Source organism: Cyanistes caeruleus, chromosome 5, assembly GCF_971803275.1.
Source record: "Cyanistes caeruleus chromosome 5, bCyaCae1.hap1.1, whole genome shotgun sequence".
Taxonomy (NCBI): Eukaryota; Metazoa; Chordata; class Aves; order Passeriformes; family Paridae; genus Cyanistes; species Cyanistes caeruleus.
This window is the reverse complement of record NC_141705.1, coordinates 29590900-29609077: the sequence shown is the minus strand read 5'-3', so window position 1 is coordinate 29609077 and position 18178 is coordinate 29590900. Positions and strand designations below refer to the sequence as shown.

At 35.5% G+C, this 18178-nt stretch overlaps 1 protein-coding gene across 12 annotated transcripts in view; it reads right to left on the bottom strand.

Annotated features, from left to right (window-relative positions):
- SLC7A2 (solute carrier family 7 member 2) overlaps positions 1–18178 on the bottom strand; it is a 53137-nt gene that overhangs the window by 4662 nt on the left and 30297 nt on the right. For 6 of the 12 annotated variants that reach the window (XM_023925128.2, XM_023925129.2, XM_086888768.1 and 3 more), the window contains 10 exons: positions 14832–15222; positions 13367–13522; positions 10287–10452; positions 9806–9942; positions 8942–9164; positions 7098–7237; positions 3150–3252; positions 1718–1917; positions 1262–1428; positions 584–692 (listed from right to left, as the gene is read on the bottom strand). In XM_023925128.2, coding sequence (XP_023780896.2) covers positions 584–692; positions 1262–1428; positions 1718–1917; positions 3150–3252; positions 7098–7237; positions 8942–9164; positions 9806–9942; positions 10287–10452; positions 13367–13522; positions 14832–15207 — 1777 coding nt within the window. In that variant the 5' untranslated portion in view covers positions 15208–15222. Of the gene's footprint in view, positions 1–583; positions 693–1261; positions 1429–1717; positions 1918–3149; positions 3253–6549; positions 6687–7097; positions 7238–8941; positions 9165–9805; positions 9943–10286; positions 10453–13366; positions 13523–14831; positions 15223–15956; positions 16073–18178 lie in introns of all 12 variants that reach the window. The other 6 variants (XM_086888766.1, XM_023925127.2, XM_086888767.1 and 3 more) reach the window with 5 other exon arrangements.

The window sequence follows — 18178 nt, the reverse complement described above, 5'->3', positions numbered from 1 at the left end:
CTTCCAAAAGGAAATAAAAAAGTTCATAGGGTTTTCAGGCAAGTAGTACATTAAAAAGTAAATATTTCTCTCTGGCTGAACAGATTTCTGCAAAAAAATTTTCTTCTTCAGATATCTGAATCAGAGCTCATGCTTCAGGTCTTCCCTACGTCTACAGGAAATTCCAGTACATCATTTTTGCATAATTAAATGTTCTAATAAGTTATGGAAACTCTTATCTCTAACTTATGTCTAGGTGGAATTAATACCATTTCCTAGATCTATAAGAGGACAGACTGATATATTTTCTTTATACAGGGAAAAAACCTGTTACAAGCAAGTTTCTACATCATTTTGGCTATACTTACTAGGAAAGAATGACTTACTGGAATTCTTCCTATTACCTAAAAGCTATATTTGTAATTTTGACTGCATAGAAATACTTCTTCTGAAGCATCCTCTTCCTTTTGAGTAGAAATATTAGCTGAATTTTATTAAATCACAGAGATTTTTTCAAATATTTGAAGGAAAATAATGTTCTAAAATGGAAATCAAGAGCTCTAGTCTATGAAGTGACTGAAATAAATAGAATACCAATACATACCAAGTAACATCCAGAAGCTAAATCTCATCCAAGTCTCCCCACTTAATTGTACCATCAAGTAAATATTTACCAGTATACTGAACGATGGCAAAAATGGCAGTAGTGGAACCTAAAAGGAAATATTTCATATGTTTCTGTTAAACATATTTTTTTCATATCACAGTTCAGGTAAGTAACACAAACTAGAGGTAACATATAATCACTAATAAAGAATTGAATTTTTTGCTGTTATAATGTAGTGAAATTTTCACTGGATTTAACCAACATTTTCTATAGATCTTAAACTTTTAAATACATTATGTTTAATATACATTCTCTAAGGCTACAGACATCTTTCTAGTTTGTGCAGAACATATACTAACGAATTCCTGTCTTTACAGCTGAAAAATAATATATCTATCTCTCTTATTCTAAAATGCTCCCCCAGCTCCACCAGATGCCTTGATCTTCATCATTACATTATTTCCATAGAATATCTGATCTTAGAACATAAATGAAAGTGCAAAATGAAAGGACTTATACTCTGTATTAGGTCCAAAGGATTGTGGATTACACAGACAAGTGATTGTACACTCATCAGTTCCTGACTTCCTTTCCAGCCTTTAAGTTCTCTCTCCCACACATTAGAATCCATCCAAAGCTCTCATCAGAGAATAACACAGAGAATAAATTATTCACCATAAAGGCTACTTTCTGCTGGTTCTGAGGCTGCCTTTGGATGAGAAGAATGGTAACTATGAAGGATATCACCAATAAAGCAAGTAGGCCAATACTCCAGGGCTCCAAGTTAGCAATGAAATGAATCCCATATGTAATGAGGACACTCAAGCCACAAATCAAGCAAGCTGTATGAAAAACAAAATTACAGAAAGAGGTCACTTAATCTCTGCGTTGAAGAGAAAGTGACTTTTAAGAAGAGTGATATCAAGCTTCAACATGTACTGTTGTTATGAATATGTTTAATTATATGAAAATGACTGCAGATTAGGTCAATTCATCAAGAAGGATAAAAGCACAGAAAGACACATGTATGGCTGAAAGAAGGCATGTTATCAGTGGATTTTTAATTATTTCTTTGATATAATTCCACTATAAATGGAATGCATACATGAGTTTGGACAGCCCAATACTTACCTAAGAGGCCCACCAAAAAGTTAACTATAGCTGCAGTCTGCTCAGTTGGTAAACTGGATGGATTAATCAAGGCCTGAAGACGGAAGCGATTCTCTTCTATCATGTTTATCTGTGAGTCACTTACTGCAGATTCCCTTCCAGCTGCAGCCAAAGCTGCTTTTTCTGGAGAGTGTTTTGGCTCTTCATAGGTGGGTTGGTACCTACACATAAAACAGAAGAACAAAAAACCATTGATCATAATTCCAGATTTGAAGTAATATGACTCTAGGAATGTACTGAAGTACTAATTTTTTTTCAGTAGAGCATTAGAACTTCCCAAGTTACAACTGCATTGAAACAGCATTATTAGTCACTATCATATATAAAAATACTATGGCAAATTCACTTTTTGGATTGGCTTGTTTGGACATTTTAATTTTTGGCAGTTTTTTTAAGCTACCTGAATGCACCAATATCTCAGATAAATGACCAGTCCTGTACAGAAAGACAGGACAGGGTCTGGTAGTCAACAGCAAAGCAAGAGTAAGGGATCTTGTTTCTGACTTGCTTCCCATACTATAAGAGGCTTCTAACTGGCATTAACCAAAAATTGGCATCTACTTTGTTAGCTTTTAAGTGTATTTTTATAAATATGTAAGGTATTAAGGTCCTTTTAAAATAGAATAGGCTTCTCTTTTAAAGTGTGAATTATTGCAACAATGAATTTAAGCTGAATTTAAGCTGTTACACTTTTCAAAGTTAATTACTTAGCCTTAAGTAATACAGGCTGACTTCTTAAAATAAAAAGAGCAATACATAATAAAGTGAGCTGTAGCTAGTCATACCTAATTCCATAGCCTCACAAAAATGACCGATACCAGAGTTTTACTGAAAAATAAATAATCAAAGTCATTACTTTCATTTACTTTACTGAGAAGTATTTATAATCTCACATATTGAGAGATAATATTTGCACTCTCTTCTAGGGCTACCACATCTTAAACCACTTTTCCAGTCCCGTATTTCTGACTAGGATAATACAAAGTAACTATTTGAACTTGTTCATCCTGTGAACCACCTAGAACACCCACACCTTCCACATATAGTCCCCAAAATGAAATATGCCTGATGTAAAGCATAGATGCTATCCATATACAAGTATCATTCACTGAATTCTGTACTCAAACTTATATTTAGTACCTTTGGGACTAATGCTTGGACCAATACTTCTTCTGGAAAATAAAGAGTTTCTAGATTTCACCAGAAGCTTAACCCAACTCACAGCCATACTTGTGTAACAATATACCATTGTTTTCTTTGAGGAGTCACTGCTTAGAAACCATTTATATGCTTACAGCTACTGGCTATCTAGCAGAAAACATGTCTTCTCTTTATTTACTGACCAACCCAAAAAAAACCCCACACAAAAACACAGAGGATGTTTTTGGCTCACCTAAGAATGAGGACACAGGTTGCCACAAGTGAGTAAGCAAGAAGTGTGCCAATTGACATCATGTCCACTAAAGCCTTTAGGTCAAACAGAAATGCCATTATAGCTAAAAAAGGAAAAGAAATAGGAAAAATTCCAGGAGACTGACATAGAATTGTAGAATCATTCACACTGGTAAAGAAGTTTAAGATCCTCAAGCCTAACCATAAGTGCCAAGATTAATATTATAGATATATTAAGCTAAGATTTTAAAATCTGTCCAGTGTAACTTACTGTTTTACTGACAGCAATATGAGCAAAATCACGATAATCCTTAAAACCACATTTTTGAATCTACTGGTAACATTACATTCCCTACAGCTGGTAATCTCATTCATATAGGTAGGCACTGATGAGTCATACAGTCATGCTGCACAATCAAATGCTCATATTGGACTTTTTCAGCTGTAAGTATTTGCATTCATATTGTTGAATTTGGGCCATATTAAAAATACATTTTTATAGAATGAAATTCAGATCCTGCAGCAGAATCTCATCAAAGCTGAAAGGATGGATCCCTCTGCACATCTGAGAAAAACTCATTGTGACGTAAAATTTCTGCTGAGCTGGGAAAGAGCTCTACATGAAAAGTACTTTCAGGAGTTGTCTCAAACAAAATAGTTTTGTGGGAGTTTTTTTAATGGTTATCTTAATTAAAATAGTTTTCAATTCACCCTCAGGAATGAGCAGTAACCTTGCTCAGAATTAATATTCTTATATCACTGAACTTAGAGCAGAAACTTCCATGACAGTGGAAGTAATTATAGAAATCTTGTGTTTATAAAAGCTAATGCCACATTCATTTGGAAATTCTGGAATATCTTTTTATGGCTATGCTGTTTGCACACAGAAGCATTATTAATAAAGAAATTAGGAGAAGCTAATCAGTAATGAAAAGCTAATTGCAATTGGTTTGAAAAGTTGACACGTGAATGATGACATGACATTTGAATGATGACATGGGCTCAAAGAGCATCTTAAAATATTTGTATTTTATTAATATTTTTGAGAAGCAGATTTTTTGAATCATCAGTAATCTCAAACTCAAAAGAAACTATTAAATGTCTTTTTAGATGTCTATGTAGTGTTTATACACTGTATACACTGCGTATATATCCAAATTATTCTATATTCAAAATTAATTATGATTTTAATATAGAATTTTAATTTAAAATTTAAATATTTAGAACATTTATAATTCTATATTAAAATATTTATATTTCATATTTATGGTATGCATTTATTAATGTATTTGTAGACAGCTGCCTACATGCACAAACACATGGACACATGCTTCCCTGGTATTTGATCCAAAATGTGATTTTCTGAAAACAGGACTCCTGGAATACAGAACTTTAACATAACCTGAGAGTGTCTTTTTCCAATTAAGAACGACCATCCTGTTTTCTTTAATGAGAGTGGACATTCCTAAATCCAAAAAGCAATTTGCAGTGTAGATTTTTTTAATACCTCTCTGCTTTTTATGCTCTAAAGAACAAAGCTGAGGAAGAACAGAACCTTCTAAAACCTCATGTACAGTAGCTATATTTAATTTTTAATCCCAGGTTTGAAAGGCTACTCTGTAGCCTGGACATTATTTAACTTTAGAAACAAAGTGAAAAATGCCTGCAAGTTTCTTCTTAGTAGTTCTTCTCTACATAAAAAAAAAAAAAAAAAAGCAGAATACTTCTTTTCCACCTTTCTTAATTTTACTCTAAGAGACAACAGTAGGTCCGTTTTTGGTGAAACTGGCCTGACACCAAAACATTCTGCCGTGTGCAAAGTTGTGCCATGGTGATTACCACCAATGGAAAGGTCAGTCACATCATAACACGTTGAGGTTGCCTCAGCTGTAACAGCTGTAGTCTTGACTTGATAACCTTAATTAAATATCTTATCTCCTTAACAGTTTTTACAGCTGTAAAACTATTCATACTACAAATGCATAGAAAAGTCAGACAATATAAGCTGTCACATACATCCAGAACTATTCTGTCAAAACTGTTTATGGCCACAAAATATCAAATATGGATTTTTTTTTAAAAAAAAAAAATAGAAGAAATTACTCTTTCTCCAGCAGTAGGTAAAGCTATTTTCCAGTGTTGATGCACCAAATTCACCAGATTGTCTAAAAGCAGTCCAATGTCAGCTGCTGCAGAGCTACAGACAGGGCTGTATAACTGTATCAATCATTTTCCCAGCTGGTAATACACTATTCTTTCTTCTTATCATAACTGTGATTTCACATAAAGATCTTGATTTCATCCCACAAAACTGCACTTCCAAATTCTTATAGGAGAATATGTCAATAAGATAAATTCAAATAAAATAAAGTTGAAATAATAAAAGTAATGCTATGCAATCTATTTTTACTCTGGCCAAAGAAAAGGGAACTGATAATAATGCTTCATGTGGGAACTATCTAGACAATGACTGTATCTTTCTGATCTACTGTCAAGTATGCAGTGTGAGCAGTTCCAGCCTCCTGGCATCTGAGGATGATCCTGACTATAAATAAAAATATTATGGTCTCATGTCTGAACCTCTTATTCAAGATTACTTTTAGGCAAGGTTGATAAAAGTTCTAAGACATATATTTGATATTTGAATTACTTAAAAAACTAATTTATTTGCCTTTGAGCTAAATACTTCTAAAGCTTCCAGTTTTCCTGGGCAATTAGACATCCCACTAAAATGACGATGAAATTTGGGGATAGCTATACATACCTCTGCAAGAAGTATGAAGAAAAGTGAGACTTGTATGTTAAGAACTTAAAAGGAGTTGGAAACGGTTCCCAAAATATATGTAGGCATGTATGTATATACATATATGTGCACATGAGACCCCAACACACACATGCCCCTCAACAACATCTTGGTAAGCTTATACAACAACAACCATTTTCTTTGGAAGAGAATTTAAAAATATCTTTGTAGTTTACAAAAAACTTGATCCTGCTGCAAATGTAGTTCTTTTCCTCATATCTCATAATAAAAAATGTGACAGTTATTTTCCCCCCATTATAGATGGGATAAATATATTAGGTCTACATCAGACAAGAAAGCCCTCTCGGTAGAGCATTAGCCTAAGGGACTCAGATTAAGTAACAAGCTTATTCACCATACAGGGGGTTAATATAAAAAATAAAACAAAACAAAAAAATTGAATTCTGTGACATTAAGGCCATCACCACCACCATGATTGGCTTGATCTGGAGTTCTTACACCCATTGATTACTCAGTAATTTTATTCCCATTGTACATGCAAGGGAAGTTAACAAGCAGCCCTTTTCAAAAATATACCATGCACGTGCATAGAGTGTTGAAATCTCAGTTTTAAGTAACACGGGCTTTGAGAGCTTACCAGATATGACCCCTGTTGTCAAGGTGGCAGGAACTGGTGCCTGCCTCTTATTCACTTTGGCAAGAAAACTAAAGAGTAAACCATCACGTGCCATGGCAAACAGAATTCGGGGCAAAGGGAACATAGAGCCGAGAAGACTAGAACAGAAAAATGTATAGTTCAAGTACAGGTTATTAAAAGCACAATGCTTTACTGGTAAACCCAACTACACAAAAAGAAAGCTTGGAGGAGTTAATGGGTTTAGGTATAGTTTTGCTTAGGCTCTGTGTTGCTGCTCTTGGGATTTTGTTTGGTCAACTGATGTTCTTGGTTTTGAGTTATTGTTCATTTTGACCCTAGGCTTTGAAAGCACTTGAGTAAAACCAACAAGTAAAAATCTTGGTAGAGGTAGAGAAAAGTTTTACTGGTATACTACTTTACCTAGCAACAAACAAATTTGATCATTTCAGTCCAAAGCAAATCAAAGCTGCACAACAGTGGTTTATTTCCATATATGCAACATGTTTAGCAGTGCATCTTTCTTCACAAGGATCAACTCTTAGTCTCACCTGCTACTGCACCAGACGATAGAGTAGCAACTAGTGGGGTCTTCGTTTTGGAATTGATTTGAGCTAGACATTTGAAAAGCAACCCATCCTTCGCCATAGCATAGATTACACGTGGTATTGGGAAAATGGATCCAAGAAGACTGAGTAAAAAGCAAACACATGCAACATGGCAAACACAATTCATGCAGAATTGTATTCATGGACAAGATAAAAAAATGTTAATTAATGGCATGTAGAGAAACAAAATGTATGGTTGTAAGACAAAACCAGAAAGCCCCATAGCCCAAGGTACTACAGATCAGACACAAATAGATTTTTTTTAACTGCAAAGATGATTTATTATTATTAAATTAATTTAGGTAATGAAATTTCTTCATCAGACAGAATCCAGATTAACAAGACAATTCTTGCCATCACCGTAGTTCTTGTTTGTTAATGGACCAGGAATATGTTCTAGATCACACTAACTATGCAATTAAGCTTTAGTATTCCTGGAGAAAGTCTGTCAGTCAGCAGCAACAAATAAATAAGCGTAAGCAGTATCCCTTAGACTCCATATTTCCATGTAAGCCTGTTGATTAACAGTAATTCAAAGTAAGCACCATACAAATGTACTTGGGAAAATTAATTATTTTGATTAAAGCACCTCTAGGCAAGCTCCATTAAGACTTTTCTTCGGAAGAAGTAAAGCTAATTTTATTTAGATTGTTATTAGCAGAACACATAAAGCTTTTAAACTATTGATAACTTGAAGCTCTTAAACATTCTTCTTAAATTAGTTGGTTTCTTTTTCTCAAAGAGAAATACTTTTAATTAAGAAAACAAAATGTGAAATCATAGCCAGTATAATCTCTGCAGCAAGCACACGGGTTTTTAACCAGGTGAAGGGTTTCCTTTCCTGCTTTAGAGAAACAACTATATCACTTAAAGAAGGCACAGCTCTTACATACTACAGATGCTAGGTACAGTAATGCTTGTGAGACACAAGTATGAATGGTAGAGAGGAGAGAAATTTTATTGCAAATGAACTGATTTTGATTTATGAGTGTATCTTTCTCAAAGAAGCTCATGAAAATGATTCCTTACCTACATGAACTCAGGTAAACGATTGGCATCAGCATTTTTCTATCCCTAAATTCAAGTATCAAGCAATTTTCTATCTTATTAAAGTGTTTGTATCATATTACAATGGGGTGTAATATATTCAAACACATACTAATACATATTGTACCCTCTCTGATCTTTTTAACCAAAATAGTACGTCACGGTTACATTCACAGTTTCACAAAGAGTAATAAATTATAATATTTTCATAGCTATAATCTACATCTCAAATACCCACACAGAAACCACAGGAAGGGTTGATGTCAGAAGACAGACTGGCTACTGGAGGAAAACAGAGAGAGCCAATGAAGATGAGGAGTGCAGCTACTTAATCATGTCTTCAATTTTGCCTGCAAATACACAGTGCCCATAAAGCTGCTGAGTCACTGGGAATGGACAGAGCAAAAGGACAAATGGGTGAGGTTTACTTTGTCAGTTAATAAAGATAACTTGCAGATCATATGTTTGAAAAGACTTACTTATATTTAAAAAAAAAAAATTGATGTAGTAAGTTTCTGCCAAAGAGGTGGAGTTCAATAACAGTACAGTTTAAAAAAAGGAACCTAAATTAACACAGCTACTGTCATGTAGACCTGCTTAAGTTTAAGACTTGCTTATAATACTTATTACTAATTCTTCACACGGACTGAGCCTTCAAAATGAACACACGAACATACGTATAAATGTAATATATTATTCATCAGCTTTTCCCAATAGAATTAGTATTTCAATGTCTTTACCTTGTAGACAAAGCACAGAGGGATCCCACTGCTACAAGATATTTAGCAGGACCCCATCCAACATATTCAAATGCTACTGGCAGAGGACTTTTCTCATCTAGCAGATAGTATGGCATCATAAGTGTCAGTGCAGCTGAAACCCCAAAATAGGCCATGAAGCAGACAAGTAGGGACACCACAATTCCTATGGGTATGGCTTTCTGAGGATTCTTGACCTCTTCTCCTGAAAAGAAAAGAAAATGCCCCACCAAAAAAAAGAAAAGAAAATGCCCCTTCAGCTTTAAGAGATAACATCAAAGACAAATGACTTGTTAATCTAAGTCATGGGAATTGTATCCATAATAGAAGTTTTAAAAACCTGAGTAAAGGAAACTGAGGCACACAAAACCCAGTATTTTGTTGTCAGAAATAGTGTTAAAAGAGTGGTAAATTAAAGGTCATAAAACAGATTGTATATTCAGAGTACTCCAAGCCCATAATTTTTAGTTATTTACCTACACTCTCAATGTACTCATTCCCTATCAGCCATTAGGGAAGACAGAGAACCTTATCTCAGAGAAGTGTAAAAGTGAGCAGGTGATTAACATTATTCAAGTAGAAAAATTGCATACTAAGCACTTCCCAGACTTAGAAAGCAGCAATCATTCCTTTAGAAGAGGAATAAAACAAGCAGAATTTATTCCTTCCCAGAAAGACAGCCACGTTCAGGAGTGAACTTATACTCATTCTACATCGATTGAAAGAGGTTTGGAAGCAAACAAGGTAATAAGAGTTGACAGATTATATTGTTTGTGATTCTTTGGGGTTTTTTTGCAAAAATCTCCCCACGCTAAACATATATACCCACACTTATAAATACTATACCAGTTGTTGCAATGCAGTCAAATCCAACAAAAGCATAAAAACAGGTTGCAGCACCAGCCAATGTTCCTGTGAAATGGTATGGCATAAAGCCACCACTCCCATACATACTCGTCACGTTTTCATAGGATGAGCGGTTCCTATAAAGAACAAAAGTACAGCAGAATTACAATCTTTTTTTCCCATTATTGGTAGGATAAATACCTGCACCCTCCTACACTTGAAGTCTGAAAAAACAGTTTAAATGTTCTCATCATGACAGAGGTCTGCTTTACAAAACTGAACGCAATGACATTTTTATGTCCAAGCTTGTAAGAAAGAAAAATAACAGCAAAAGGAAGAATATGACTCAAATAACTATCATCTTACTTGCTTTGAAGTTTGTGAGAAAACATTAAAACACTAACAGTGTTTATTATAATAAAGCATGTGTAAGAGAAAACTGCTAAGAATATGAGCAAGTAAATAGATTTTTAAAAATTACTCTGTTACTGCAGTAAGGTTTCTGAGATATTCTTCACTTATCTTCCAGTTGTCAATTTCACCTTTCACAAAACCAGAAATCATAACGAAGAATAGGACCAAGATGTTAATAGCAGTGAATATTTTATTCACCCATGCAGACTCTTTTACTCCAAAAGATAAAAGACCTGTAAAATAAAAATATTTTATAGATGTGAATGGCCTATTATACTAATAAAATGGCATTTTAAAGAAGCGATACATGTAAAAGAAGGTGTGTGTATATATATATATATATGCAAGTACTGTGAATAATACTGCAAAAGCATCACCAGATTAAAAAAAAAAAGCATTATCACAAATTTGCTAGACTTTTTCAATAGCATGGCAACAGGAAAATATATTGGAAACTACAAAAGAGAAAGCTTCTTCTTTAAGTATTTAACAGTATTTTTAGCAATGGCTACATTATACTTCTCTGAGATGCTCTGTTTTATGTTATGGAGTAAAAGTAGCTACAAGAATTCTGTGCTTTGTAAAAACAGATTGGTATAATATATTCTTTACAGAAGAATTATCTCTTAGACTAAGAAAACAAGCACAATTATTAAATTAACAATGTAAATGATTGACTCTACATTTTTCAGGGCACATCCATCAAAGTCCTATGTCCTAGCTCATTAATAAAAGCTTTAAAAGAAATGCATGCCTCCTCTTTGCAACACTGATGCATAGAGATTCTAGAAAACAGTCAGACACCAAATACATATGGCTTTATATTACAGAGTAGAGCATTTAAACAAGCTGAAAGTTATTTCATCAGGATTCTATTTTATCATTAGATTTTTAATAGTTTTAAGTATTAAAGTTTAAAGCATTAAAGCAATTTAATGAAACAGGCAGTGAGCAGATCAGAAAAAATTAAATACAATTGGAAAGTTTTCACAAGTCTCTTGCACTCAAAGCATTACCATTAATATCACATACATACTTTCCCTCATTATTTAGAGATTAAGTCTGAAAATTTTAAGCCTCTCCAAATAAAGTCTAAAAAGTTTCTGACTTTGCTAATGAGATATTTGCTATCTTATCAGAACACAGAAATTATCTTATGAGCTTCTAAATTTTTCTTCTCCAATGATATTTTTATTGAAATTGATGTATGCTTTCTTCAGCTCAGTTTTTGCCCAAAAGGCAGTGTCTCAATCAGCCTAATGCAGTGTGAATCATAGTATGTGCATTTTTAAAGCCCTTTCGTTATCCAAAAAAACAAAACAAAACACCACACAAAAAAAAACCCAAATCAAACAAACAAAACCCTAAAAAAACAAACAAGAAAACCATAACAACAAAACCAAAACAAAACAAATTAAAAAACCAGAAAAAAACCACCAAAGCCCAAACCCCAGATTTCTGTGTACTTTCCCTTGTGCTTCCCTCGTTCTGTAAAACATCACCTGCTACTCCTATGATTCAGCTTTACACAGCTCACAATCCAATTACTGTATCATGCTCAGCCTACACAGTCCTGAGCCATCCCCACTGCCCCTTCTTTCAGCAGTGGGGAATTCCACCCAGTTCACTCACTGGGGGTTTGGTTTCCTATCACAGACACCTGGAGAGGCAATTTGTAGTACCAATGTGAAAGGAGTAAGGAAGAAATGATGGTAGGGATGAAAAGACAGGATACAAATGAAAACTCAGGAGTGGTTATGAACAACAGGGGAAACATTTCCTTTTTTTTCAAGAGCTTCTAATTCTTATGTTCTGAAGCTGCAATGGGAGTGGAGAAAACACAAAAGATGTCAGCATCTAAACTAGGACTGTATAGTTTGGTTTGTGGAATTTCGGTGCTCTGCTTTCAAGAGTGTTATTTTTTGCTCCTTTATTTGGAAGAGGAAACTGACAGGTCTGCTACAGTTATGTTCCACATTCATTCCCAACCCTCCTGAGGACATAAGGGTCTGAACTATAGATCCTATAGGCAGCTCTGAGCCACAAACATGGCAAGATACTGGACTAAACCTAGTCCACTCCCAGATCTTCCTAAGTATAGGAAGACATTCTTTTTTGTACAGAGACCTAATAAGCCTTCAGATGCACTGGTCACTCATCCTAGCAGTAGGTAGAGCAGAAATGTTTTCCTGTGACAAAAAAAGAACCCACTCAGAACAAGAGAACCAGAAAACAGGTTATAAACATATAACTTAGTTTTACTTTCCAGAGAAGAAAAGCTCTTGCTTTGGTTTAATCCAAAGAGAGACTGAACATGACAAGTACATGAGATATGGTTAAGACTTCTACTGAATATTGAAATGCTTCTAGTATTGCCTGAAAACAAGCTGTACACTTTAGAATACACTTCCTGGTTCCTTCACTTCCAGAGGCAAGGGGAACATTTCCATGTGGTAAATAATTGTTAAATGCAAACATGGAAATAAGTTGCAGTATTTTTGAGCTTTCTGATCCCTCAAATAGCAGGTAGCTAGGGTCAGTGTTTGCAATTTAAAAGCACGATACATGAGTAAAGACAAAAACAGGACTTGGAAGAATAGACAGGAAAGGTTTACTCAGGTTTCAAACTGGGCTTTTGGTCCATATAAGTACCTTGGGGTGCCCTTTAGGTCAAATAAACTCTAGGATAAACAATTGAAGACTTAAAAAGGGGAACGTTATTATATACCAAATAAGTGAACAATTTAGATGGAAAAACCCCATTACAAATGGGTAATGCCCACTACATGCACAATATATAATTTAAGGATACCCCATCACCAAACTACAGAGTTTAACCTTCAGGCCACTCTGAAAGCATTTACTTGCAATAAAGCCATGAAAACACAGAGACTTGTGTAATTTTCCTGTTACCGTCAATCTCTATCATGGGTTTTATAGTGATTAGTGATTAGTTCATGTCTCAGTTTCAAGTGAAGAGGGTGCATGTGAAAATTTTATTATATACATTTAATTCACAGAGCCATTCTGCCAATACCAAATGTGCCTCTGAATTTCCTTAAGGTGTTTCTGGTGAAAAACCCTAAAATTTAGCACTTTGATCTGTAAAATATCACAACCACCATAAACTAAATCGTACATTCTTACCCGATAAAAGTAATATAAGGAATACAGCGAAGAAGTCAGGATACTCTGCTAGCCCAGAGTAATTAATTTTGAAGTAGGCACTGAAGAAATGACCAATCCGTTTTCCAAGAAGTTCATCAAAGGTGCCGCTCCAGGCTCTTGCTACACTTGATGTACCTTCATAAAACACATGCATGTTTAGGGTTTTACATCCCTACTGTGGGACACAGCTGCTTCTACTGAAAAAGAAACGAAACTTAGCCTGTTGCTACTTGTATTTGAAAAAGCAGAGCCTGTGATGTTTGTTTTGCTGAAGAATTTTCATGTTTAAGAATTTTGCTTATTAAATGGTAACAAGTTTTTCTAGAACCAAAATATTTTGGTATAAAATAAAAATAAAATAAATAAATAATAATAATAATAAAAAATAAATAATAATAATAAAATAAAAAAGTATATACTTTTTCCCCCTCATTTAGTCCTAAAATAATGCAGAAATTATTTCTGTGTCATTTATGCCTGATCCTGGAAGAAGCTTATTTCTAGAATTCCAATATGACATATGTTAAACAATAAAAAAGTAACATAAGAAAGCACTTTAAGAAAGAACATGAAGGAAAGTTTGCCTACCTGTAATAAAGCAAAAAAACCCACTTTACTACCAAGATATATGCTACTGGAGTCTGAATTTAAAATTAATACTCTCTTGTGGTAAAGAGTACATGGCCAAATACAATCTATTTATATACACTTCTCTCATTAAATACATTTTAATACAATACTGGGGAAGATCAGTTTTGTAATGATTTGAGTAACCATACTGTAGGCATACATCTAAAGCTAGGAATGCTCATACAGAATATAATAGAAATTTGGAACACATTCCTCCGGGAGGAATAATTTTTAAATCCAAAAATGTTATCTCTGCTGAAGCACTGAAATAGCTATTTGACTATCTGCCACATAAGCATTGATTTTATTCCCATCTGGTCAACTTTGTATTTTGTGTGATTACCTGATAGGACAGCAGTTAATTAGCACAAGGACATAATAGCAAGTTAGTACTTAAACACCATGACTTTACTGTAAGATACTATTGTGGAGTCCTTGTAAATGTCTTTGCTGTGTATATTCAGAAAAAAATTTATTCTCGATTTTACTGAAATTATTTTTGCTGAACAAGGATGGCAAGTAAGCCCTGTTTATTCTGGTGCATTATCAATGAATTGTCTGACACAATCTTCATAAAAGGTATGTGATTCATACCTGTTAAACTGTTACAAAAATGCTTTGTAAAATCCCTGTTTGCAACGGTGATGCACAGAAAGAAATAACCTAATCAAATTATTTTGTTTACTTCATCTCAGCAGGACTAAAAAGAAACAGGAGTTAAGCATAAAGACGGAAAAGGAAAACAGCCCTAAGTCTATATCTTCTATCTGCTGTCTCAGAAACCCCTGGGACCAGTGTTTGCTCTTAAGCTTACCTATAATATAGGATAAAATGAGATTCCAGCCAGTGATAAAAGCCCACAGTTCACCTACTGTAACGTAAGTGTACAAATATGCAGAACCAGTCTTGGGAACACGAGCACCAAACTCGGCGTAGCAGAGACCTGCCATCACAGATGCAAGGGCAGCAATGAGGAAAGAAACAACGATGCTAGGTCCAGAATCAGACTTGGCTACTTCTCCAGCAAGGACATAAACACCAGCACCAAGGGTACTTCCTACGCCCAGGGCTATAAGGTCCAATGTTGATAAGCATCGGCACAACTTGGTGTCCTCGAGACTCTCGCCATCGATGTTCTTCTTCCGCACCAGACATCGAATAAAGGACAGAGCTGGTCCACAGGGCAACATGGTGGATGTAGAGCTCTGAAATACAGGAAATTATATTTGCAGTATGCAAAAGGTAGTGCAGACTGTGGTAAAATACAATGGGAAGAAGTATTTGCGTGAAGAACTTTAATCACATCTACTCACTAATATATTCACACTGTTTTGTGACATTAAATAAGATGGCATGTGCTTTTTCCCCAGGAAACAAATTAGAGATACACTATTTCTAATTTTATATGTAGCACTTATGTCCCCAGGGAAAAAGATCCATTATCTTTAGGTTTATTACATTGTCGTAAAAAAGAAAAAATGTTTCTAATTATCTGATAATGGCCACTTCTTAACCACTTCTAAAACTGAAGCAGCCTATTACCTCATATATCATAGAGCCTTTTAAGATAAGGATCAACACTAACATAAATAAGGGGCTTGGGGATCTGAAACTAAGACTATAAACAGAAAGAGTTTAAAATACATTATTCAATATCCTTTTGTCTTCAGATACATAGCTTTTGCCCTTAGAATTTGCCTCATGAAGAACTGCTTGAAACAGATTAAAATAGTGTTTCTACTCTCTCACGCACTGAAATTTCCCAGATCTAATTATCCTTACAAGAAATCTTGCACACCTCTGCCTAACAATCATCTAACAAAACCTGATAGGCTAACTGCTCATCCCATGCCAGCTGCAGTTCTTCAACATTCTGAGTGCCCGGCTCAGTGTGGGATGTGATCAGCTCTAGCACACAAGCTCAGAATCTGTGACCAACCTGGCTCTGGAGGTGAGCAGTACTTCTCCGGCCTGTGATATGGGTGCCTGCTAGGAACAGCAGGGATCCAGCTTCCCAACTAAAATAAATGGTCACTTGAGGGTCCAAAGCTTCTTCTTCAGAGGGAAGAAGGCATCCCATAGAAAATAATATTTTAAAGAAGCAACATTAATGTAAAAGTTCTGTCTATGTATTTGTTTGAATTGTATTGTTGATGGCTAAGAGTGTGGTAAGAATAAAGCAATACCATCTGTCTTCTTTCCAAACTGCTGTTTTTCTTTGCAACTCATACCACAAATATCTGTACTGTATGATTTTTTAAGTGAAACCCTCCTGGGAACTGAAATCCATTTCATTTAGTGGAAGATATTCTGCTGGTTTATTCCTTCCTGGTCTGTATCAGTTTCCTAGAACAGTAAAGGACATTTCTACTCACACTAGTTCAATCCATTAAAAGTGATGACTTCGTATTAAGATGCATAGCTCAATTAACAGTGTTTGATCCTAAAACAGAGAGTCAGAAGCAGAGAGTATCAGGAACTCTGCCATCCCTATAGAAGATTGCTTGGGGAAAAAAAAAGTCACCTGAGATGAGAAAGAACATTTTCACCCTGTTGCTGTAATAACTCCCCAGGTACACTCAAACATGCCACTTCTGCCTTCAAAGAGCACCCTTAAGAAAAAAGGTCTTCATTCCCTTTTAAGTAAAGGGAATTTGACAAAGGATAGTGAATGGACTTGAACAGCTGTGGACAGTGATGCTTAATCCCCTTAGATAGGTGGTATGTGGCCCAGGACAGTGGGAAGAGGCAGACCTGCAATTTTCCAAAGCTCTGTTGCAATTAGGCAGTCCTTTCAGCACATTCGACTCCCAGAGACAAGAACCTGCCCATGGTATGTTAACCAGTTACAGAACTGCGATGATATTCCTGTCGGTGGAGATCCACAATATCTTCTAAGGGAATTAGCATTGGACTGTTCAGGCAAAGTCCCCTGCTGTGTCTCCTGAGATGCCATCTTCAGGAACAGCAGCCTTTCTTTGGGCCTGAGGCTGAGGCACTCCATTCCCACATAGCCAGGTTTATTTTTCCTGGGCTGTACTTAGACAAATATTCTGAGGCCACTTTTTTTTTCCCTAATGACAGTTCTGAAGCTGTAGCAACCACTTAGGATGTTATATTAATATGCTCATTAGTCTGCAGCCCATGTGACATGCAGCAATGAATGCTCTTGTGACTCCATGCCCTTCATCTTATCAATTTCAATGTTGCAGAAACATAGCATTTTTAAAGGAATTATTTCTCCCTCCCTCCAGATAATATTTCATCTGGCAATTCATTAACAGGAAAAAATACTCTGGCAGATCTTGTTCTCAGACCACTAAGGAATTTCCAAGACTCTTGTTATTCAAATGGCATCTCAGATTGTTTTGCTTCTCTGCCATCTGGGACACAAAGTCCTGAAAATCCTACAGCCATTTACTGCAGAGGCCAGTAAGTGATATTATGGTTTTTCTCTCATGAGAAGGAAACCTTATGGCAAAATAGGAGGAGTTTTTCTGCTTCTCATTTCTGCTTCTTGGAGAGAGGAAGAAGGCTAGTTCTTGCTAGCCACAAGCCAGTAAAAGACATTTGTTATGACAGAAACTCAGTCTTACTTCTTTAGCCTTTAGAAACTGGAGAACAACAAAAGACAAAGTTCAACATACAAACTTTGTGTCTGTAGAGGGGAAAAAAAACCACCTCATGTGCACGGCAAACTTCTTTTTGTAAGTATATCCATCCCAACATGGACCTGGCAAACACACCTTCTTTTACAACAACCACTGGACTCCAGCACATCTTCCACAGTTTCCTATACTTAGTATGCCTAAACTCATAGCAAAAAATGCCCAAACCCTGCTTCATTATTTCTGTTGCTGCATGCAAAGTGCAGCACTGTACCTCAGGCATGGCCCCCTTTCAGATTTGGCTGAGATATTCCAAGACTTCATACTTGATAAGACAGTGCAGCAGGAAGAACTGATGAGCTTACAAAGCTATTTGGCTTCACACAAGAGAAATGACATTGCTATGAGGTGGCAAGTGTCTCCAGAAATAACTGACAAGTGTAATGTTTTTCTGAGGCGTCCCTTTTAAAGCAGATCCTTTCATGTGTTACTCCTGCGAGAGGGTAATGCATTACCCTCCATCCTGAGCAATGGCTCGCTGCTGATGTGTGCT